At 39.4% G+C, this 23,615-nt stretch overlaps 1 protein-coding gene across 1 annotated transcript; it reads right to left on the bottom strand.

Annotated features, from left to right (window-relative positions):
* On the bottom strand, nucleotides 1-23,615 carry capn2a (calpain 2, (m/II) large subunit a). Its single transcript, XM_062995790.1, has 21 exons — nucleotides 23,360-23,615; nucleotides 22,445-22,514; nucleotides 18,388-18,506; nucleotides 17,756-17,889; nucleotides 11,490-11,658; nucleotides 11,313-11,396; nucleotides 11,121-11,206; nucleotides 10,908-10,976; nucleotides 10,629-10,789; nucleotides 10,388-10,557; nucleotides 10,256-10,267; nucleotides 9,916-10,127; nucleotides 9,645-9,681; nucleotides 9,504-9,569; nucleotides 8,946-9,003; nucleotides 8,803-8,867; nucleotides 8,600-8,668; nucleotides 8,435-8,513; nucleotides 8,219-8,335; nucleotides 1,487-1,545; nucleotides 1-1,405 (listed from the first exon to the last, which is right to left on the bottom strand). The coding sequence occupies exons 1-21, from the start codon at nucleotides 23,594-23,596 to the stop codon at nucleotides 1,382-1,384; spliced, it is 2,097 nt and encodes a 698-aa protein (XP_062851860.1). The 5' UTR covers nucleotides 23,597-23,615; the 3' UTR covers nucleotides 1-1,381.

Genomic DNA, 23,615 nt, shown 5'->3' with positions numbered 1-23,615 from the left:
TTAGGAAAGAAAAAGATTTTATTTACTGTCCAAACCAGCATATAATAATACAATCAACACAATTGATAACATTTTACCATTCCTCTGATGTACTGCCAGTCTTGGGGGGCTTGAGATTCTGATGGCACTGATTTTTGTGACTTTATTATTATTATTATTATTAACACACCCTTTTTGTCCAAAAACTTTCACAAGCTCTTTTACAATTCTCTCATAGTTCTTATTATAGTTTTTCTTCTTTTAGGAGTACATCAACAACCATAAACTTACAAAAGAAACAAATAACAAATAACTCACGCAGCTCAGATAAAGAGCATTCATAATTCAAGTGGGTCAAAATTTCTCCACTATGATCTGGGGAAATAAATTTTTTCCAATAAAATAAATTCATCATTTAAAACAATGATTTTTCCATGTTTTATATTACATTTTGAATAAGAATCGTAAATCGCTTAGTGTGACAACAGGATAACTGTATGTTTTAGTCCTTCACAGAAAAAACTGCCATACATACACTCACTGAGCACTTTTTACATATAACAATCTGGTACATACATTCATTACAAAGGGAAATCGTTTTACAGTAAAAAAAAACTTCCACAGTAACATATAGTGGTGGAGCTGTGTTGTTTTTAGAAGGCCTTGGGAACCTTAAGTACATGACATGAAGGTATACCAGAAAATTTTTAAGATTAGTAAGATCTGGCTGCCTCCATCAAGAAGCTAAAATTGAGTTGGGGTTGGATGTACCATCAGGACAATTATCTAAAACATTAAATTAAATTCACACAACAATGGTTCAAACCCAAAGAATTAAACTTTGGCCATCCTAATCCCCAGACCTGAACTCAACTGAAAAGCTGTAAGCATAAGAGAGTCCTTAAAGGATCTGGAGTATTGAATGCAGGAAATTCCAATAATTGTGACAAAATCAGTTTTGTTTAAAAAAGAGAATGTTTTTTCATTCTCAACCACTTAATACATTTCAGGGCAAAGGACGGCTGCTGGGTGGATATTTTTAGTTGCTGGATTATTTTAAACCAACCAGTGACATAAATATATTTAAAATCCCTGTTGAATTAGCCCATTAACTGCATCCAATACGTAATCGCCACCTTCATTCTCTACTTATGGACAGGATAAAGTTGGCATAGCAGCTACTGGGCTGCAGTCACTAACTAACATTTGGTTTGTTTAGATTGGTAGGTGAATTGGATAAAATGACAGACAGACGGCATACAAATACAACGTTGGTGTATTTACCAATATATACTGAGTGTAGTAAAAGACATGTTGACCATTGTACATTATGTTAAAAGGTCAATATACAATTATATATAACAATACAATCCATGTTTTTCTCCCTTTCCTTGTGTTCCTCCTAGATCATAGCAAATGACAGCCACTGCAAAACAGTTAAAACAAATTAAGACAACAGAAATAAACCAATGTACTAAATATAAAAATATAGAGATGATCAGTCTACCCGTAGAAGGTCCAACTCAATGAATCCACTTTTATGAGCATCAATTCTCTTGAATATTTCTAAAAGAGGGAAAACAGTACCTTAGACTTTTAGTATGTTGTACAACCCCGAATCAGAAAAAGTTGGGACAGCATGGAAAATGCAAATAATAAAAAAACACAGTTTCTTACATTTACTTTGACTTTTATTTGATTGCAGACAGGATGAACCTGAGATATTTCATGTTTTGTCTTGTCAACTTTATTTCATTTATTAATAAACATCCATTCCTGCATTTCAGGTCTGCAACACATTCCAAAAAATTTGGGACAGTAAAGCATTTACCACTTTGTAATGTTGCGATTCCTTTTGACCACACTTAAAAGACGTTTTGGCACAGAGGATACCAAGCGGTTTAGTGTTTCAGGTTTTATTTTGTCCCATTGTTCCTGCAAACACGTCTTAAGATGTGCAACAGTACGGGGTCGGCGTTGTCGCATTTTTTGTTTTAAAATTCTCCACAAATTCTCTACTGGGGACAGGTCAGGACTGCAGGAAGGCCAGTCCAGTACTCGTACCATCTTCTTCTGCAGCCATGCCTTTGTGCAGCATGTGGTTTCGCATTGTCTTGTTGAAAAATGCATGGACGTCCCTGAAAAAGCTGACGTCTTGAAGGCAGCATATGTTGCTCGAAGACCTCAATGTACTTTTCTGCATTAATGCTGCCATCACAGAAGTGTAAATGACCCTTGCCAAGAGCACTGACACAGCCTTGTTGCTGATAACAGTCTGGATAGTCCTTTTCGTCTTTGGTCCGGAGCACACAGCGTTCATTTTTTCCAAAAAAGACCTGGAATGCTGATTCATCTGACCACAATACACGTTTCCACTGTGTGATGGTCCATCCTAGATGCCTCCGAGCCCAGAGAAGTCAATGCCGCTTCTGGACATGGTTAACATAAGGCTTCTTTTTTGCACAGTAAAGTTTTAAGTGGCATTTGTGCATGTAACTCTGTGTTGTAGTGCTTGACAAAGGTTTGCCAAAGTAATCCCTTGCCCATGTAGTTATATCAGCTATGGATCGAAGATAACTGTCATTCAGTTTGAGCTTGCGCTCTTGGCCTTTACGCACTGAAATTCCTTATATCGTTTAATGATATTATGCACTGTAGAGGCAGAAATATGCAAATCCCTTCCAATCTTTCTTTGAGGTACATAGTTTTTAAACATTTCAATAATTTTCTGATGCATTTGTTGACAAACTGGAGATCCTCTGGCCATCTTTGCTCATCAAAGACTTAACCTTTCCTGGATGCTGCTTTTGTACCAAACCATGATTACAATCACCTGTTGACATCACCTGTTTGGAATCATTATTTAGTTTTCTCACCTCATTACTAGCCCTAAATTGCCCCCATCCCAACTTTTTTTGGAATATGTTGCAGGCCTGAAATGCAGAAATGGAGGTATATTAACAAATTAAATAAAGTTGAGCAGACAAAACATGAAATATTTTGGGTTCAAACTGTCTGCAATCAAATAAAAGTCAAAGTAAATGCAAGGAACACTGCATTTTTTTTTTTTTTTGCATTTTCCATACTGCCCCAACTTTTTCTGATTTGGGGTTGCAATTTGCAACATTTTAACAAAATAAATAAGCATTCTACTTATTTTTTTTTAATTAAATATCTACTTTTAATTATATAATTACAAAAATAACTGCACACTAACAAATGACCTTGACCTTAAAGTTAACCAAAGTTTTCACTGATCCTAAATACAGCTGCTTAGGTCAGTTGTATTAAGTTGTTTGCTTACAGTTTTTCTCAGTCGATTTGGTTCATTTCTCAGATCAGAATTGAAATTCTCAAAACTGTTCATTCAATCTCCACATCTCCTTGTCACTTGTGCAGATCATAATAGCATTTCTCATTGTGTTTCACATTTTGCGAATGCTTTTGTACATTCATGCAAATGGTCATGTACAATTGTCTGCTGTTTTTTGCATTATCAATTGCTTATGTCATGTTTATCAAAATGTGTTCTACTGATTGTCTGTTGAATTGTCTTACCCTCCAAAACATTTAGGCTTTGGGTCATTGCCTAGGTCATTACATGCAAAAGTGCTGAACATGTTGTCATAATCTCTCAGGCATAATTTGTACATTTCTATGAAACTTTTTTGGTAAATTTTGGTAATTTATCATAAATTGATTAAATTGTTCTCAGGTAAATCTTGGCTTTCAGTTAAGAAGGGGAATTTGTGAAGGTTTAGATCAACCAATGGTCAAACAGCTCTCAACCATAGGTCAGAGGTACATCTCATGAACCTTCAATTGACAAACATATAGACACAAAACATTGCAAGGTCACAAAGTCTCACAATGAAAAGACAAGGCCGTGTACAGGGTGAACAGCCAAGAAGAGGGGTAAGGCTGCGTGGTGGAAGGCTGAGGGGACAAAACAGAGGAAGAGGTAGGAGAGTCCATGCCACTCTAACACCATCAGGCAATGGATTGCCAATCATTATAGAATGCTGATGGAATTCCTCCCACCCTACTCCCCATTCCTGAACCCAATTGAGGAGTTCTTCTCAGCCTGGAGATGGAAGGTGTACGATCACCAGCCGCACACCCAGATGAACCTGCTGACTGCCATGGATGCAGCTTGTGAGGATATAACAGATATCCAGAGGCTGAATTAGGCACTCCAGGAGATTCTTTCCACGCTGCATTGCAAGGGAAGATATCCAGTGTGACGTGGATGAAAACATGTGGCCCAACAGAGAGGAGCGTCAGGATGTATAGAAAAGAAAGCACTATAATTCCTTAAGTTGTTGTCTCAAGTTGTTTTGAATGTTTAGAGTAAGTTTCTAATTTTGTAGTTTTTCCTCTGTTACAGAGGGCTGCCAAACAGTTGTCTGTCTTTCCTGAATTTCTATCTGATTTTTTTGTCAACAAATTGCAGTGTGAACAATACAGTAAAAGAATATTACTGTATAAATTTGATTCCAGTCCAATTTCTTGCTGTCAGTCTCCCACATACAGTCATGTGTAACTTTGTGTTCTGTGTAAGTTTGTATTTTGTGTGTAACACGTACCGTTTCAATTGATATGCCACAAAATGTGCAGCGTTCTTGTAATCAAAAGCTTAGCTGGTTTCTATCAGAATATACTTACAGTGTACACTGTTGCACTGACAACATGACTAAGTATTTTTACTGCCTTGTTCATAGGCAATGACACACAGACTAGACATTCTGATGGCACTGACAAGTTGATTGACATAAATATTTGCTTTTGAGGCACAAACAAAGAATTGTGAGCAAGGTACGTGCTTTTGCAGGTATTTCATTGAGTTTTGCTGTTTGCACTAACTGTTTTGAGAAATGCACTTGTTGTGATGCCAATGTAAATCATGATGTGAGAAATGTACCAAATCGACTGAGAAAAACTGTAAACGGATCATGAAAGATTTCAAAACAATTTTAAACAACTAACACAGTTTAATTAAAAAATACAAACCCACATTTTCTAATATTTAATAAAATAATTTAGTTCTCGTTAACATTTACTTAACTGGCAAAAGTATAAATAAATGACATGCTAATCAGGTTTAAAAATACTCTTTCTCAAAGCAAGCTTGCAAGTATATGACCTTCAAGCCCTCAAACAGCAGTGCATGAGAAACCATCATGGTTTTGTAGTATTTTGGAAAACTCTTGTCTACTATCATTGTGCAGTGCTACATCACAAAATGCAATCTAAAACCTCATACATCAATTCTATGCAGAAATGTTAGCTCAGATGAACCGAAAGACAGTAAAGACAGTAGAAATGTGCTGTGGTCCATGTTTCAGCTTGTTTTTAGGAAAAACACATAAGCTCTCCATATTGAAAAGAAAGCTGCAAAAGCCAACATGCATCATGGAATGGGTTTGCATCAGGGTTGCATAAGTGTGAAGGTACATTTGACATAAAGGTGTATATTGATATTTAAGAGAGACATATGCTGCCATCTTTTTTCCAGGAAAACCATACTTATTTCAGCAAGACAATGCCAGGCCTTATTCCGCACGAGCTACAACAGCATGACTTCGTCAACATAGAATTGGTCCTCTTGACTGGCCAGCCTGCAGGCCAGATCTGTCTTTTATCAAAAATGTGTGGGGCATCACAAAAAAAAAAGAATCAGACCTGAAGTCTTGTATCAAGCACAGATGGACAAAAAAATCCACTTGCAAAACTGCAACAACTTGTTTCATCAGTTTCCAAAAAGTGTAATTCATAAGAAAGGTGATGTAACAGTGATAAATGTCTCTGTTTCAACTTTTTTTAGTGTTTTGCAGCCAGTAAATTATAAATATTTTCTAATCACAAAATACAATTACGTTGATCAGTAAAAACATCAGAAATCTTTGTACTTTTGTCGGTTAAATAAAGATTTAAGAGAACAAATTACAGATTTTTGTCTTTATTGAATTTAATAAAATGTCCTCACTTTTCTGGAAATAGGGTTTGTATAGTATGTGCCCGCAGCTCCTTTACAGCTCAAAAATTATTAAATGTTTTAAGGAAATATGTTCAAGTCTACATGCCTATGTATGTCAAATAAACAAACAGAAATAATACAGTTGCAAATCAACAGACAGACAGGTTAGATCAGACCTGGGCATTGTACGGCCATATCCGGCCCGCGAGACATCCCTAACCGGCCCGCATGAGGTTCGAGGCAATTAAAAATTAGATGTAAATAAATGTACATCAAACATGCAATACAACAGGATTGATTTTGACGGGAGCGCTGTGTCTTTAAATATCCGTAAGTTTCGTTTTCGTGTGTGCGAGTGTATCCAGCTTCACCGTAATGCGAACAGAACTGAGTGTGACTGATGGTGGAGTTTTTAACAAGACATGGGCTGCGTCCGGAATCGCATACTTCCATACTCAATAGTACGCGAAATGAGTACGCGAGAGCGGTTAGTATGTCCGAATACATATTATACACAAAGAGGTACGCGAGAAGTACCCGGATGACCTACTTATTGGGCAGCCATGTTTGAGTATGCAAGCGATGCACACTTGCGGTCCGTTAATGTATCCCATAATGCAACTGGAGCTGCGTAGGCGTTCGAAGCGTAATAAGAAACAAGAAAGATAGCGGTCCTCTGTTTACAAGTGTAAGTAAGATAAATAAAATAAAACATTTTAAAGACGAATTAATAACAAAAACACGATAAATATCCAAAAGTTTGGCGAATGGGGTTTGTAATGAGTCTGTAACCATGGTGATATTACGTCATCACGTTTCACGTCATCACTTGACGTTGGAAAGATGGCGGATGTAGTGCGTAGCAGTGTTGTGTGCATACTGCATACTTCTGTACTGGAAGTATGTACTTTTTTACCTGCAGAGTAGTGCATACTTCCTCCAATCTAGTACATACTCTCTAAGTATGCGATTCCGGACGCAGCCAAGGACTTCCGAAGTATTTATTTACTGAAGTCAGGTGTAAAGCTGTTTAACGATCACAATTTAGGCTTTAAATCGCGGTACTAAACAGAGAAATACAACAACATGAACGATGCAGAGCGTCACACCTGAAGCCTCACTAACTAAACTGCAAAAGCAACAAATACTTTTTATAAAGTTTAACACATCCAGATCTGAAGCAGTCAGCACCAGCTTTGTGATTTTAAAAAGAATATCCAACAATAACAAAGGACTGAAAAACAAATGTGGTAATTAGACTCAAAGCAAAATAGTTTAAAAACCTGCACATTTGTTCACATTAGTTTTTTTTGTTTTGCTTTTTGTTTAAAAAGTAAAATAATGTTGATGTTTTTTCTCTGCCTACTTCTAATTTTCTGATTGTAACATCTAAACATTAACAGCTTATTAGAACTGTACAATTGACTGCTTCTCATAAAGGGTGGGCAGTTGTAGCCTAGTGCTTAAGGTACTGGACTAGTAAATACAAGGTCGCTGGTTCAAGCCTCTCCACTGCCAGGTTGCTGCTTTTGTATAGTGTAACTGTAATGTAAGTCGCTTTGGATAAAGACGTCAACGCTAAATGCTGAAAATGTAATGTAAATGTAAATAAAGAGATAAAATTAATATTGAGCAGAATTAAGTTCACCTTATTGGTCCGGCCCTCCACAACAGTCCCAGTTTCTTATGTGGCCCCTTGGAAAATTTAATTGCCCACCCCTGGGTTAGATGCTAATTTTCTAAAATGTCTACAATAGTTGTAGTTCAGCGGGCTACGTAGTGAACTAGGAATTAAAAGGTTGCTGATTCAAGCCCCACCACTGCCAAGTTGCCACTGTTGCCCCTGGGCAAGGCCCTTAACCCACAATTGTTTGATTTAATTGTTTTCAGACATAATTGTAAGTTGTTTGAAAAAAAAAATCTGCTAAATGCCATAAATGTAAAAGTAAAGTAGCTAAAATAATCAATAAACTGAGCATGATGGTCCCAGGCTTAAAAAAAACTACATTTAATTTTTGATCATGTTGCAAGGTGGGCATCTATTGCTTTTATTTTCCAAAGCACTCCAAAGAAATTAAAAAGCTTTAACATTCCAACAAAAACATTTAGATTTTCATTGCTTATGTTAGTATATTGTATAAAAAAAAAAAATTCAGTCCCTGTATTTGGTCTTTCCAGCTCTGCATAATTAAAGATCATGTATTAATAGTTAGAAATTAATAGAAAGCCCAAAAACTGAAAATAAAATAAAAACTTTCTTACTGAACATCATCTCCAAGCGCATCAAGCAAGCTACAAAGCTGTCAAAGTCGATCACCATGTCCATGTCTCCGTATCGAGCAGCCAGAAGTTGATGGAGACTGTTGTCCAGACTAAAGCCTGTGCAATAATTTTTATGTTGCTTTAACTTATATATATCCTTATTAAGAGCATATTAAATATGAATGCTGTAATTCTTTACAAAAACATGCAACACACCTGCTTCTTTTAAAGCCATTCGCATCTCTGGTGTACTCATACAGCCAGATTCATCCATATCATTTTTCTTGTAGATTGCCTAAAAAAGATAAAGATAAATATTAAAAGCATTTAGATTATTTAATTAATAACACACTTGTGTAACTCTTTAGTGTAAAGCCTTACCAAGTATTTTTGAATCTTCTTCCACAAGGTGGCAAATTCACTCAACCCAAGCTTGCCATTACCACTGTCCTGTGGTACAGTTAAGGTATAACTTTAAGGAAAAAATACTTAAATAAATTACTACAAACTATTTGTTGCTTTTGTTTTACCATTACAAGGACAACAGTCTTTTGGCATAAGAGATAGAGATATCAAAAGGATACATCCATTAGGTTCACCATGGTTTTGCACGTTTCCAAACTGAAGCCATCTGTTTTAATATCTGTCCCTGTGATTATACACATTGTACTTCAATACACTGTATACAGTGGTTAGTTATTTTACATTCATTTGAATCTGGGCTTACTTTTTGCAACTATTTTGTTGAGAATGGTTTTGAGTTCACATGCTGAAATCTCCATGTCCTGGTGAAAGAGCAAAATTTGATATTTTACTTACATTTTTGAAATTGTGAACTATGTCTTTTGAGAAACTTTCAGTCACGTTAAGCTTTCAGAGTACTATTTCAGCTGTTAGGTTATGTTTTAAAATTAATCTTGGCAAAAAAGCTTCTGGTTCAGTAAGTAACACATGATGACTGAATATGATAAAATTTAGGCAAAGTTCATTCATGATTCAAAAACCATGCTAGTAATATTAATGTTACAACAAGAATGTAACATCTTACCACCAGAATTTACCATTAAAAGGTGAACGCCAAACAATTTTAAACAAGGTCTTCAATTTAATCAAGTATTAAGCAAATAAACTAAAGCTTAACATCACATTAGTGTTCAGCTACTTAAACTTTAGTGGGGAAATGTTCACTATGGAAGCACTTTAGTAAGTTGCTCTGGATATAAGAGCATCTGCTAAATGCCGAAAATGTAAATTAGCTTATAAATATTTTTTGTTAATAATCTACCTCTCCTGCCAGTTTGGTAAACAGCCCCCTAAATCCGGCATCAACTTCATCCTCTGACACAGTGTCCTGAGATGATACAGAAAAAATTATCAGTAGTAGTAAATACAATCCAAAAATACAAAATTACAAACAGTGTCTTACATCCTCTATGTCAGCCTCAACAGGGTCGTCACAAATTCTGTACAACAGAAGAGTATAAATATCACATATATAAAATGTATCTCTTTAAGCAATTGTATCATGAACAATAACAAGTATTTTATTACATAAAAAGGATTTATTCAAACAGGTGAAAAAACTATTGTTTGTATTAAAACTGACAGAAGACAAAAAACAGTAACAACCTACATACTGTATTTCGAACTAACTAGCATGGGTAAGCACATACTAAACATAAGTTTAAGATCCTTACTGCATTTCAGACTGTTTCTCTGAGAACACCCGAACACAGAAGTCCCCATTCTTGTGTGGTTCAAAGGTAGAAGGAACAATGAGGTACTCTCCAGGAGGCAATTTAAAGCGAGTGCTGACCTCTCGCAGATTGATAAAGGTCTCAGAGCGAGCTTTCTGAGCATGTGTCAGAAAATACTCCTTACTAAGGTGCACTTCCTTTTGCCCATGAAACTGAGAATTATAAAAATGAAATCAATCAATATGTAGAGAGGACAGTGGATGCTATTAACTTGAACTTTGAAAATTAACATTATTTGTGATGTAGATGCCCAATGTTGAACTCCGGGCAGAATGCTAACCTGAGATGGGACCTGTAATAAAACATAACAAAGACACCTAGGTTATATTACAGTGAGTGTGACAAACAAGTGGTACTTGTACAATCAATTATTTTTAATAATCAGTCGAACAAAATGTCTTGCCGCCCTTACTTCATAGATGGCGTAACCAATGGTGTGCATGTCCTCTCCAGCTTTCCTCAGCTTGCGCCGGTTCTTCTGGATGAGGCCAATTACTACACTACAGCCAACATCATTATCATCAGGATCATCGTCCTCTTCCTCTAACCTGATCTTAAACTGTGGATTCATCCAGAATGTATCTGTGCATAAAACCATAAGTAAAATAGATGCAAAAAACAACAAGCAAGAAAATGTCACTTATGATCCTCACATGGATTATTTCTGCAACCACCAGCTGTCGAGCCCCTTCTCCAGCTGCCATCAAATTTGCACACACTCCAGTGTTTTACCTGGTCAGACGTAATAGTGTCTGGAGTCAAAGTGCAAATTTCCAGGCAGGAATAATGTCTCTTAAAGTCTGGGAATGACATCCTGAGATCACACATGGTAATTGAAATAGATGTCAGACAAGCCAAACTATCAGGATATAAAGAAATCAATTCATCTGCATAGAGGCGTGGCATAGTAAAGTGATAGTGCTATGACACACCAGAATTCTCCATCCTCAGCTTTTACATTTTCACGTTCAGAAGCATTCACATTGTTCCACTCAGAGGAGCTGCATAAGAGACAGTATACAAAGAAGCACAATAAGTGCAGTAAAATATTACATTTCAAAATGTAAAAGAATCATACATTCAAATATGTTTTTATATAACAAAGTAAATCAAATTTTTATATTAGAGACTGAACATGATCTGACTTGTCACTCCAGGCTCCAGTCCACTCCACCTGACCCCAGGGGTTCCGCACTCTGATTAGCTTCTCCTTACGACCACGGTAGTTCACCTACCAGGCATGACAATTTAATTATACTCTTTTAATGGTATTGCTTTATGAATACAACTGAACTTTGTAGTTAAAACTGTTGTTAATGAAAACCAGGTTTACAAACCTCAGAGGCCCCAGTCACGGAATAAGCATGCCCCTTCACAAGCTTTTGGTGAGTGACGGCTTCGGAGTCTGCTGCACTTGTGATCTGCAGATATTAAATTAGTTTATAAAAAGGAAACCAACCAACTCTCTTTTCAGTAATTACAGCAAGGGTTGCAAGTTCTGATTATGTTCTTACGTCTATAGAACACCCCAACAGAGCTCCAGACTCCAGAGCCTTCTTGATGATGTGAAACATAGTGGCTGGAGCAGATTTCAGCTCATACATCTCCGCTATGCCTCCTGTGAAGTCCTCAAACCCTTCAGTGGTAGAGCCTCCAGAGAGAGCCTCATAACATCCATTTATTCTTAGTTATATTGGAAGTCACAAAAAAATAAGATAAGTTAAGATAAAAAAATTTATCCCAGAAAGAACAAGAAAAAAGATGAATATATATATAGAAAGTATTTTACAAAATATGTATTTAAAAAACACATACAGCGTGTCACAAAGGGTAGTTGTCACACTGCTAGCCTCGGTGTGCTCATATGTGCCACGCCCCTCTTCTCTGTGTGCACACTCACTCCCCTGCCATGCCTCACAGGTGATTGGCTCCCTGAGCTAATCAGCCCCAGCTGCTCCTCATCAAGGAGCATTTATAAGGAGAGCTGGGGCAATGGGCAGGTTGGAGACTATTTCACGGTAACTCTGTTTGTGTCTTGTATCTCTGCCCGTTCTCGCCTTGTTTGCTCTGTTTGCTCTGTTTGCTCTGTTTGCTCTGTTTGCTCTGTTTGCTCTGTTTGCTCTGTTTAGTCTTTGATTAGCCTGTCTGTTAGCCTGTCTGTTAGCCTGTGTAGTCTGATTAGCCTGTGTAGTCTGATTAGCCTGTTTAGTCTTTGTTTAGCCTGTCCGTTAGCCTGTTTAGTCTGTTTTGCCTGTTTAGTCTTTGTTTAGCCTGTCCGTTAGCCTGTTTAGTCTGTTTTGCCTGTTTAGTCTGTGTTTAGCCTGTCCATTAGCCCAGTTAGTCTGTTTAGCCCAGTTAGTCTGTTTAGTCCTGTTCTGTCAGTTTAACCCTGTCTTGTCTTTATTATTATTAAATATAGTTTATCACACATCTCCGCGTTTGTGTCCGCCCCTCCTGTCCGTCTAGCCCACACACCGTTACAGAATAGTCTCCCTAAGAGGACACAGCGAGATGTTTTTTGTCCATGTTTTTCCGGACTTCGGCTCCATGAGGTTTCCTCAAACCTTCCCGCTTAGTAGGCCAGCTCCATATGATGGAAGCGACTCAGGCGTCGAAGGCTTCCTTCTACAGAGCCAGCTCTACCTGCAGAACCTTCTGGACCCCCAGCCAGCTGAAATCGACAGGGTGCGATTTATGATGTCTCGGCTGAGGGGTGCTGCTCGTGAGTGGGCTAAGCAGCTTTGGTCTGACAGGGGAGTTGAGCTGAACTCGGTTAAGGTGTTTGAGGGCCTCATGAGAGCAAAATTTTCCTGCAGCAAAGCGCCCACTGCTAATGTGGTCCGGGTTCCAGTGTCTCCAGGGTCCAAACAGCTGACTTCTGACGCATATCCAGGGTCCAAGCAGCTGATTCCGGACGCCTCTCCAGTGTTTTCGCAGCTGACTCCAGTGTCTCCAGGGTCCAAACAGCTGATTTCGGACGCCTCTCCAGTGTTTTCGCAGCTGAGTCCAGTTTCTCCAGGGTCCAAACAGCTGACTTTTGACGCATATCCAGGGTCCAAGCAGCTGATTTCGGACGCCTCTCCAGTGTTTTCGCAGCTGAGTCCGGTCTTTCCAGGGTCCAAACAGCTGACTTTTGACGCATATCCAGGGTCCAAGCAGCTGATTTCGGACGCCTCTCCAGTGTTTTCGCAGCTGAGTGACTTTTCTCCAGTGTTTTCGCAGCTGACTTCGGACGCCTCTCCAGGGTCCACGCAGCTGAATGACGTTGCTCCAGTGTTTTCGCAGCTGACTTCGGACGCCTCTCCAGGGTCCTCACAGCTGAGTGATGTTTCTCTAGTGTTTTCGCAGCTGAGTGATGTTTCTCCAGTGTTTTCGCAGCTGACTTCGGGTGCCTCTCCAGGGTCTTCGCAGCTGAATCAAGGAGTTTCTCAAGGGTTTTTGCAGCTGATTCCGGACGCCTCTCCAGGGTCCTCACAGCTGAATCAAGTAGATTCTCAAGGATTTGTGCAGCTGATTAATGACGTTTCTCCAGTGTTTTTGCAGCTGACTCCGGACGCCTCTTCTCAAGGGTCCACGCAGCTGACTCCGGACGCCTCTTCTCAAGGGTCCACGCAGCTGACTCCGGACGCCTCTTCTCAAGGGTCCACGCAGCTGACTCCGGACGCCTCTTCTCAAGGGTCCACGCAGCTGACTCCGGACGCCTCTTCTCAAGGGTCCACGCAGCTGATTCCGGACGCCTCTTCTCAAGGGTCCACGCAGCTGACTCCGGACGCCTCTTCTCAAGGGTCCACGCAGCTGACTCCGGACGCCTCTTCTCAAGGGTCCACGCAGCTGACTTCGGACGCCTCTTCTCAAGGGTCCACGCAGCTGACTCCGGACGCCTCTTCTCAAGGGTCCACGCAGCTGACTTCGGACGCCTCTTCTCAAGGGTCCACGCAGCTGACTCCGGATGCTTCTTCTCAAGGGTCCTCGCAGCTGGCTTCCGAAGCCTCTTCGCCAGGCTCCACGCAGCTGACTCACGAAGCCTCTTCGCCAGGCTCCACGCAGCTGGCTCCTGTTCCCGAGTTGGCGCATCCCGATGGCGCTCCTGTTCCCGAGTTGGCGCATCCCGATGGCGCTCCTGTTCCCGAGTTGGCGCATCCCGATGGCGCTCCTGTTCCCGAGTTGGCGCATCCCGATGGCGCTCCTGTTCCCGAGTTGGCGCATCCCGATGGCGCTCCTGTTCCCGAGTTGGCGCATCCCGATGGCGCTCCTGTTCCCGAGTTGGCGCATCCCGATGGCGCTCCTGTTCCCGAGTTGGCGCATCCCGATGGCGCTCCTGTTCCCGAGTTGGCGCATCCCGATGGCGCTCCTGTTCCCGAGTTGGCGCATCCCGACGGCGCTCCTGTTCCCGAGTTGGTGTCCTCCGACGGCGCTCCTGTTCCCGAGTTGGTGTCCTCCGACGGCGCTCCTGTTCCCGAGTTGGTGTCCTCCGACGGCGCTCCTGTTCCCGAGTTGGTGTCCTCCGACGGCGCTCCTGTTCCCGAGTGGGTGTCCTCCGACGGCGCTCCTGTTCCGGAGTTGGCGCCCCCTGATGGCGCTCCTGTTCCAGAGTTGGTGTCCTTCGAAGGTGCTTCTGTTTCCTCATCGGCACCCACCGACGGCGCTCCTGTTTCCTCATCGGCACCCACCGACGGCGCTCCTGTTTCCTCGTCGGCACTCCCAGATGGCGCTCCTGTTTCCGAGATGACGCCCCCAGATGGCGCTTCTGTTTCCGTGTTGGCGCCCCCCGATGGTGCTTCTGTTTCCGTGTTGGCGCCCCCCGATGGTGCTTCTGTTCCCACATTGGCGCCCCCCGACGGCGCTTTTGAACTCTTGTCGGCGCTCCCCGACTGCGCCTCTGGATTTCTGTCGGCAGCCTGCGTCCCACCATTTTTATCACGCCTGCCTGAGGACATTTTTAATGACTTCAAATTTACCCCGCAGGGCCCAGGACCTCCTTGTTTTTGTTTTTTTAGGCACTCCAGGTGTAGTGCCTTTGGAAGGGGCATCTGTCACACTGCTAGCCTCGGTGTGCTCATATGTGCCACGCCCCTCTTCTCTGTGTGCACACTCACTCCCCTGCCATGCCTCACAGGTGATTGGCTCCCTGAGCTAATCAGCCCCAGCTGCTCCTCATCAAGGAGCATTTATAAGGAGAGCTGGGGCAATGGGCAGGTTGGAGACTATTTCACGGTAACTCTGTTTGTGTCTTGTATCTCTGCTCCTGGTACCTCTGCCCGTTCTCGCCTTGTTTGCTCTGTTTGCTCTGTTTGCTCTGTTTGCTCTGTTTGCTCTGTTTGCTCTGTTTGGTCTTTGATTAGTCTTTGATTAGCCTGTGTAGTCTGATTAGCCTGTTTAGTCTTTGTTTAGCCTGTCCGTTAGCCTGTCCGTTAGCCTGTCCGTTAGCCTGTTTAGTCTGTTTTGCCTGTTTAGTCTTTGTTTAGCCTGTCCGTTAGCCTGTTTAGTCTGTTTTGCCTGTTTAGTCTGTGTTTAGCCTGTCCATTAGCCCAGTTAGTCTGTTTAGCCCAGTTAGTCTGTTTAGTCCTGTTCTGTCAGTTTAACCCTGTCTTGTCTTTATTATTATTAAATGTAGTTTATCACACATCTCCGCGTTTGTGTCCGCCCCTCCTGTCCGTCTAGCCCACACACCGTTACAGTAGTGCTGTTGCCTTACATCAAATAAGATAAATTAAGATAAAAAATTGATCCAAGAAAAAAGTATCTATCTAAAAAGTACTTTACAAAAATATGTAATAAAAAAACACAAGTAGGGCATCACAGAGGCACAACAAGTAGTACTTTTGCCTCACAACCAGAAGGACCTGGGTTTGATTCCATGGCTGGGCGGCCAATGTCCTTTGTGTGTGGAGTTTGCATATTTTCCCTGTGTCTGTGTGGGTTTCCTTTGGGTGCTCCATTGGGTGCTATTCAGAATTGCTCTAAGTGTGAGTGTGTGTGTGTGTGTGTGTGTGTGTGTGTGTGTGTGTGTGTAGCAGGCATGAAATACAGTAATGGATGTATATTAACAAATTAAAAAAGTTGATCAGACAAAACATAAAATATTGTGGGTTCATAGTGTCTGTAAGAAAATGTAAGAAACACTAATTTGGGGTTGTAGGACTGAGGCAGGACCTTTAAAAAACACTACTCACTAAGACAATTTACTAGCCTAAACAATGGGGATCTACTAGGATAATAACATCAGTATCTGTATTAGGTACACAATCATTGGGAATTTTACTATTTAACATTGCACTAATGTTGCTCTATTGTATATCTAGTACTAGTCTGGACTGCCTTCCATATCTGCAAAAACAAATGCTGACAATTACTTAAAGGCTAACTATTCAATTACAAAAAGGCTAACTATTCATGAACAGCTGGTGATTTAACATCATGAAAATACATTGCATTACCAAAATATGAGAAAACCCTCAAAGTAAAGACTTTGTTGTGTAAGGCTACACAAGATCCCAGAATGAGACCATAAAACATAAACCTGCAACACTGACCAGCAGATCTGACTTTAATATTAAGGGGAATTAAGGTATAGAACTGACAAATCAAACTGGTATGACTCTGCAATGACAACCTTTCTGGAGAAAAGCTTGTAGAGACAATTTATGAGAAATTATTTCTATCCCCACGATTCTGACTCCTTATGTAGCCTTCTGCAATTTCCCTCTGGGATCAATAAAGTATTCTGATTCTGATTCTTTTTGTAAGTGTTGACAGATTGAGGATTACCTAATTAATTATTTTTCCCCTTTTATCTCACAATCTAGTCGTTTCCAATTCCCAATTGTGAAGTTGCTGCCCCTGTCTTAATCAAGGAGAGCCAGATCACCACACACCCCTTTCAACGTGTCCAATCCGCTGCTCCCACACAGAGCAGTATTGAACAGGCTAAGCTCCATTTGACTCCATGTAAACCTGCCCCCCCCCCCCCAACATACCATAAGAATATTTTTTGTCTCTGTGAATATGCTACATGCCACAAGCTATTAAGTTAAAGTTAAATACTTAAGACAATTTATGCATTTAAAAGTGATCCTGCTTTGCTATCAGCCAGAAGGGTGCCACACAATTGGCTGTGTGTCTGTAGGTTGAGGGACAATGGCTTAAACAAGATTATTCATCACTGGGCGATTACGACATCTGCTGACCAGTTGAGGCGCTGGCACGGGGGCGGCTGATCATGGATGGCAGAGCGTGGCTCTCCACACTTGATACTTTAGTCTGTTAAAATCTTGTGTCTAGCAGGTGAAAAAAAAGCAATCAGCAAAAGAGAAATGAGTTCAGATTGGCCAAAAATTAGATAAAAAAGAATCTTGAAGATGAATTGTATTTTTTTTCGATGGGTCATTACAACGTTAATTGTGCCTTAATAAGTTTTTAATGCATTTAAAGGCTAGAATGTTATAAATAATATAACATACAACACATAATATAAAATATAAATCTTGGATATACGATTCAGATTATTTTTAGATATTTAAATAAAAATTAGGCCAAGGTCATGAATATTTAATTCAGTAAGTTAGACGTCAGACCATAACCTTCCAGGACACAAACCCAAGGTATACTTTGCTGAAAAACAAACTGTTGATAAAGGTACCTAAAATCACATACTACTTAAAAAAAAAACAGAATTAATGTGATCTTTCTGCAAAAAATTATGTATAAAACAAATTACAGCCTCATCTTGCAGCCATCCAGTAAAACAATCTCATACCAAGGTGTTGCTAAATACACTCACTTAGCATAGGCTTTCTCCAGCAGGGCGCTCCAGAACTCAGAACCTGTGGCTGAATGAACAAATAGCAGCTCTCCATCTTTGGTGGGCAGTCGGTCATCAATGACTACATCTACCCACTCTCCAAACTGCCAAAACTATAAAATGTGAAGAATTTGATAGTCATCTTCCAGTTACATGTGGAAAAAGTACCACATTATTGCATTCATTTACATACAGATTACAGATTTAGATTCTTCTATTGTGTAGCAGTTGTTTTAGAGGAACAATTGAGTCAATATGGAAAAAGAAAAACTGATGACACTTTAGGATCAATAGGTGTTCCTTTATTCTGACTCATTATGGTTTTTGCCCAGAGCTAAACATTCCAGAAACCACACCTCAAAACCCATGGACATTTAGTCTTGTTTCTGCGGCTGTATTAGACAGCTGTATGGCTGTGATGGATGCATTAAGTCCTGAAAGTAATAAAAAACATATTCTGGATTATAAAACAATTTGCAAAATCCTTATTTGGTGTTATTTTCAGTAGTGAATCTGCTTTTAAGTAACAGCACAGTATTACATATAAAGTTCTATCCTTTTCAAACTTTTTTCCGGCTGAGAAAGATACATTAAACAACATGTATGTATACCTGAAAGTGAAAAATACCAGCATAGTTATCCCCAAAGCCTTGATCTGATGGTACCACTCGAGACAATACATCTTCATTGAGAGTGAGGGATGCAATAGCTGCTAGGAGCCAGCAATCACCTAAACATAGTCAGAAATTACATTTAGAGAGTAAATCATCTGTCTGTTTCGATTGTAAATAACTGGAAGAGGCTTGATGAGGTAAAGACACTAAAATTGCACATTTAACTTGACGCGCCAACAACTGCTACTACTTTCAGGTTGACTTAATCAAACATAAACCTTCATTCTAAACTAGATTCTTTTTTTAAATTCCAACCCTGACTGTACAGATCTGACTGTACACAGCACTTCTTAGTCAAGTTTGACTGCACCCAGACCTCAGAAGAATGACTTAGTTCAGTCAGTAATCTCTACAGATATTTCTTTATTTAGGAAATAGCTCCTCTTGGCATTATAAATGAACCCTTGTACAGCTTTAACAAAGATGTTGTGATTAAGATTCTTACAGTGTTTTTATCTGAATTTATCACAAGCAAACCACTTTGAATAAGTGTGTGGTCATGTACGTATTTTAAGATAAATATATGAATATAAAATATAATATAAAATATATAGCCATAAAATACAGTCATAAAGCTATATGAAATATATATCCAAAGATATATAAGCAATTGTACTAGTATTAAAATTTTAATGGGGAAATACTGTCCAAGGACGATAAAGACAAAACCAGCAATTAACTGTATGATTCATGTAGCCACAATCATTGTATGACTCAATCAGTCCAGGCTCTTGGTTTAGAAATATTTGTCATGTGGTTGTCACAACACATTCTACAAAGGCATTTGATTTTCAGAGCAACAGAAATTATACATGCCGGGATTCATAAAGTGTTCAGTCCCCTTGACATTTTTGAGCACTGTATTGTGTTGTGGATTTTATTTTTAATAGATATAATTGCCATTTTACACTTAATCCCTTTTAATGATGAAGTGAAAAAAGTTAAAATATTTCTAATAATTCTTCATTGCAGTTCTTTCCAAGTTCTATCAGATTGGATGGCAAATGTCTGTAAAAATCAGCCTTGAGGTCTGTCCTTGAGGTCTGTCCACAGATGTTTTAAGTCTGGGCCACTGAAAGACATTTGTTTTGGTTGTGTTCTTTGGGCTACTCTAGTGCTGGACAATAATTCGATATCGATATATATCGCGATAGAAAATGTTTCAATAACGGTGATATGATTTTTAAACAAATTCGATCGATATGCATACGTCAGTGCATGATGAAGTACGCCACAGGCACGAAGCCAGTGCTCAGCGTTACTGCTCTGATTACACTCCGCTACAACACGGTGGATATTAGCGGCACAATGAGTTCAACAGCTGTGAGTGAATGAGCATCACAGTTAAAAAAGAAGCAGTAGAAATAGTTGATAAGAGAGGAAAGACTAGCCTCTTACTAGCAAATTCTGCAGCAACTCTTAAGCACTTTTTAAATTCTTTATCCTGGTTGAGCACTTTTGTTCAAAAATGTTTACATACAAATAATAATCAGTCCATGTTGTGGATTAAAGTTAGTTAAGACCAGAGGTGGAAAGTAACAAATTACATTTACTCGCGTTACTGTAATTGAGTGTACTTTTTAGTTTTTTGTGTACTTATACTTTTTAAAGTACTGTAGATTTCACAGCCTGTAATTTTACTTTTACTTAAGTATGTTTTGTATTAAGAATTGTAATTCGCTACCTTTTAAATAAGATCCGTTACTGAGTAAAATAATAAACGCTAAAGAAATCGCGTCTGGGAAACTGCTGCAGTGAATTCTGCGACGGGAAGTCGGATCTTTTGTCTCGGTTCCTTTTAAAGAGCCGTGTATATATACATAACCACTCCCAGAAGCGCGAATCGATTCCTTTATTTCAGTTTAAAGGGCCGTTCAATAGATTCAAATAATTCTACGACACATCATTAGTGGTTATACAGTTTAAAAAAGTTTTATGGGACTAAAATGACACATTACACACCCCTAAATGTTTTAAATGTTGTATCAACATGTTTCTTCTATTATATTTAAATTAAAAACAACTATTGTGAGATTTATATCCACTTGTCCTGTTTGCATTACACAGAAGAGACCCCCCCCCCCCCCCCCCCCCCGCTGTTATTAAAGTAACTAAGTAACGTTTACTCTGAGTACATTTTAAATGAGTTACCTTTTACTTGAGTAGATTTTTAGACTAGTAACTTTAATCGTACTTAAGTAAAAATTCATTAAAGTAATGATACTTTTACTTGAGTACAATATTTTAGTACTCTTTCCACCTCTGGTTAAGACAAATGTTAATATATTATATTATATATTGTCAAAGCTTATGTTTATTTGAGAATGATGTCGTGTTTTTGTCTGTATACAAATGCTGAATACAAGTAAAAGGTGAAAGCTAATTTATTTGTATTATTATTATTATTATTATTATTACTATTATTATTTCTAAAATATTATGTAGTTGTAAAGGGTGAGATTTCATAGACTTTGCAAATAAATTTTTCAGAGATTCGCAGGTACAGCCTTTCAATGTTGGTGTTCCTGGCAGTTTTTCTGACATTTGTATTATTCATATCGATATCGGAATTATATCGTATCGACCGAAATTAGGAGTTATATCGTGATATAAATTTTAGCCATATCGTCCAGCCCTAGGCTACTGTCATGGTGAAAGGTTTGTATAGATACTATAGTTAGTCCCAAGCCCGCTATAGTCTTGGGATCACGTTTACTATCCTTGCTTTATTCTATTTATTCAGTCATTCATTAATTTATTGTCTAACCACCGGTTTTTTTTTTTGGTCAGGGTCTGATTCATTGGGCAAACAGGTCACCAGTCCATTTCAGGGCAGACACACACACTCCTATCTAGGGCAATTCTAGTAGCTCAAATTGATCTGACTGCATGTCTTTGGACTTGTGTGAGGAAACTGGAGCACCCAAAGGAAACCCACACAGACACAGGAAGAACATGCAAAATCCACACAGATCCAGCCAGCAGATCAAACCCAGGCCCTTCTTGCCCCGTTATACGTCTTGCCACAATTGATCGCAGAGATCCACAGACATGGCTTGTTTTTTGCCTTAGTCCTAACCCTGACAATGCAATGTAAAATATGTGCCATTGTAGGCCCTGGTGTGTGACTTTTGAGACTATATAATGTTGCAATCAATTCAAATTGCAACAGGTGGACTCCAATAGAGCGCTGCTGGAGTTTTTAAACACCTCACTGTCACTGCTGGACAAAGAATAATCCACCAACCAAAAATATATCAGCCAACAGTGCCCCACAGGCAGCGTCCTGGAACCACTGATGAAGGTCTAGAAGATGACCAACTCAGCAAAACAGCAGCAATAGATGAGCGATCGTCTCTGACTGTACATCTACAAGGTGGACCAACTAGGTAGGAGTGTCTAATAGAGTGTACAGTGAGTGGACACAGTACTTAAAAACTCCAGCAGCACTGCTGTGTCTGATCCACTCATACCAGCACAACACACACTAACACACCACCACCATGTCATTGTCACTGCAGTGCTGAGAATGATCCACCACCTAAATACTACCTGCTCTGTACACACCTGCTCTGTAGTGGTCCTGACCATTAAAGAACAGTGTAAAAGCAGGTAAAAAAGGTATGTAGAGAAACAGATGGACTACAGTCAGTAATTGTAGAACTACAAAGTGCTCCTATATGGTAAATGGAGCTGATAAAATGGACAGTGAGTGTAGAAACAAGGAGATGGTTTTAATGTTATGGCTGATCGGTGTATTTAGGCTTAGAATGATTTAGTTGGATGTGTAAGAAGAACACAGCAACATCAGGGTGCACATCTTAAGTCCCAGACATTTTTCTGCTTAATGTAAACACAATCAACTAACCAGTTAATTGTCTAGTTAATGTAGTCTACATACGTAGTAGCAGTAGCAAAATCATCAAACTGTTCTAAATTCTATTTGCCCAATCTGTTATTATTCAAATTTTACAACATACACAATGTATCTTACCTAAGCTTCCTTGACAAATATCAGTTCTTCTTGCTCCTCCAATAATGAATTCTGGCCTGGAAGTAAACTCCTGCAGCAATATGGAAACACAAAGGAGTGTTATGATGACTTTCCTGTTTTTATTCTAGGATGTCTAGATGAGTCATTTGCTGGCAGTAGGTCAGCACTGAACTCAGTTGCTTAATATTAAAACAGTGTTTTCTCCTGTATGTTTAAGGGTAAATAATGTATTGCAAATTAAAAAAAAACATTCTTTATAAATTGACAGACATTTGCATGTGCAGTAATGTCTTATATATTTGCTTTATAGCTTTAAACCATGCTCACCATAAAATTAAGGTGGTACACCCACTTACAATGAATGCATAAAAGTTTAATAAATTAGTGTGCAAAATAAAAATAAAAACATGTTTAATCAATCAATGTCTGCTGTGGTCATACCAACTGATGTGGTTAAAAAACCTGCAAATGTTTGACTGAAAACACATGTTCTTTTATATAATTTGGCTAATATGGAGGGTTACTGACCTTGTAACTGCACAATTATTTCTGACCCTGCCCAATCATTTCCAAAAAACAAATAATCAACTAAAAGAACATTTGATATTAAGAATGAAAAAGAAATGCTTTTAAACGACACAAAGTCAATCACTTTTATGCAAAACTAAACAGAAATGACTAAAAATAATTTTTGATATAGCCTATTTAAAATATGTTTACGTAAAGACAGTATTGTAGAACAACTTGATAACTTATGTATTTATTCAGTTATTTTGAAGGGAAATAACGGAATTGGATATAAAAACACGCCCTGACCCAAACTGTTCTAAAAGTCGTAATGCGCTGAAAAGGCTTTAAACTATGAAATACAATCTTGATTAATCTCTTACAGATATGAAAAATGGAGGAGCTCACCCCAGGTCTTTTCCACTGAACGCCTCTTGTTTTATATGAGCGTGGACCGAGCTCGTTAAATCCCAGACACTCAGGACCTGCGGGGAACGTGGGGTCGCAGAAAAGCTCTCTGCGGTTCAGACACTCAGTTCTCAAAGAGTGAAAGTTCTGATTGAGATATTTTACAGCGTTAGCGTTAGTCCCGAAACCCGCAGCCAGTGCCCTCTTTTTAGCCAACGTGGACGCTACTCCGGCCATTCTGGGAGTTTATTTCACT

This window comes from Trichomycterus rosablanca, chromosome 5 (assembly GCF_030014385.1).
Source record: "Trichomycterus rosablanca isolate fTriRos1 chromosome 5, fTriRos1.hap1, whole genome shotgun sequence".
NCBI lineage: Eukaryota > Metazoa > Chordata > Actinopteri > Siluriformes > Trichomycteridae > Trichomycterus > Trichomycterus rosablanca.
The sequence above is the reverse complement of the archived record's forward strand: the minus strand, read 5'-3'. Positions and strand labels throughout refer to the sequence as shown.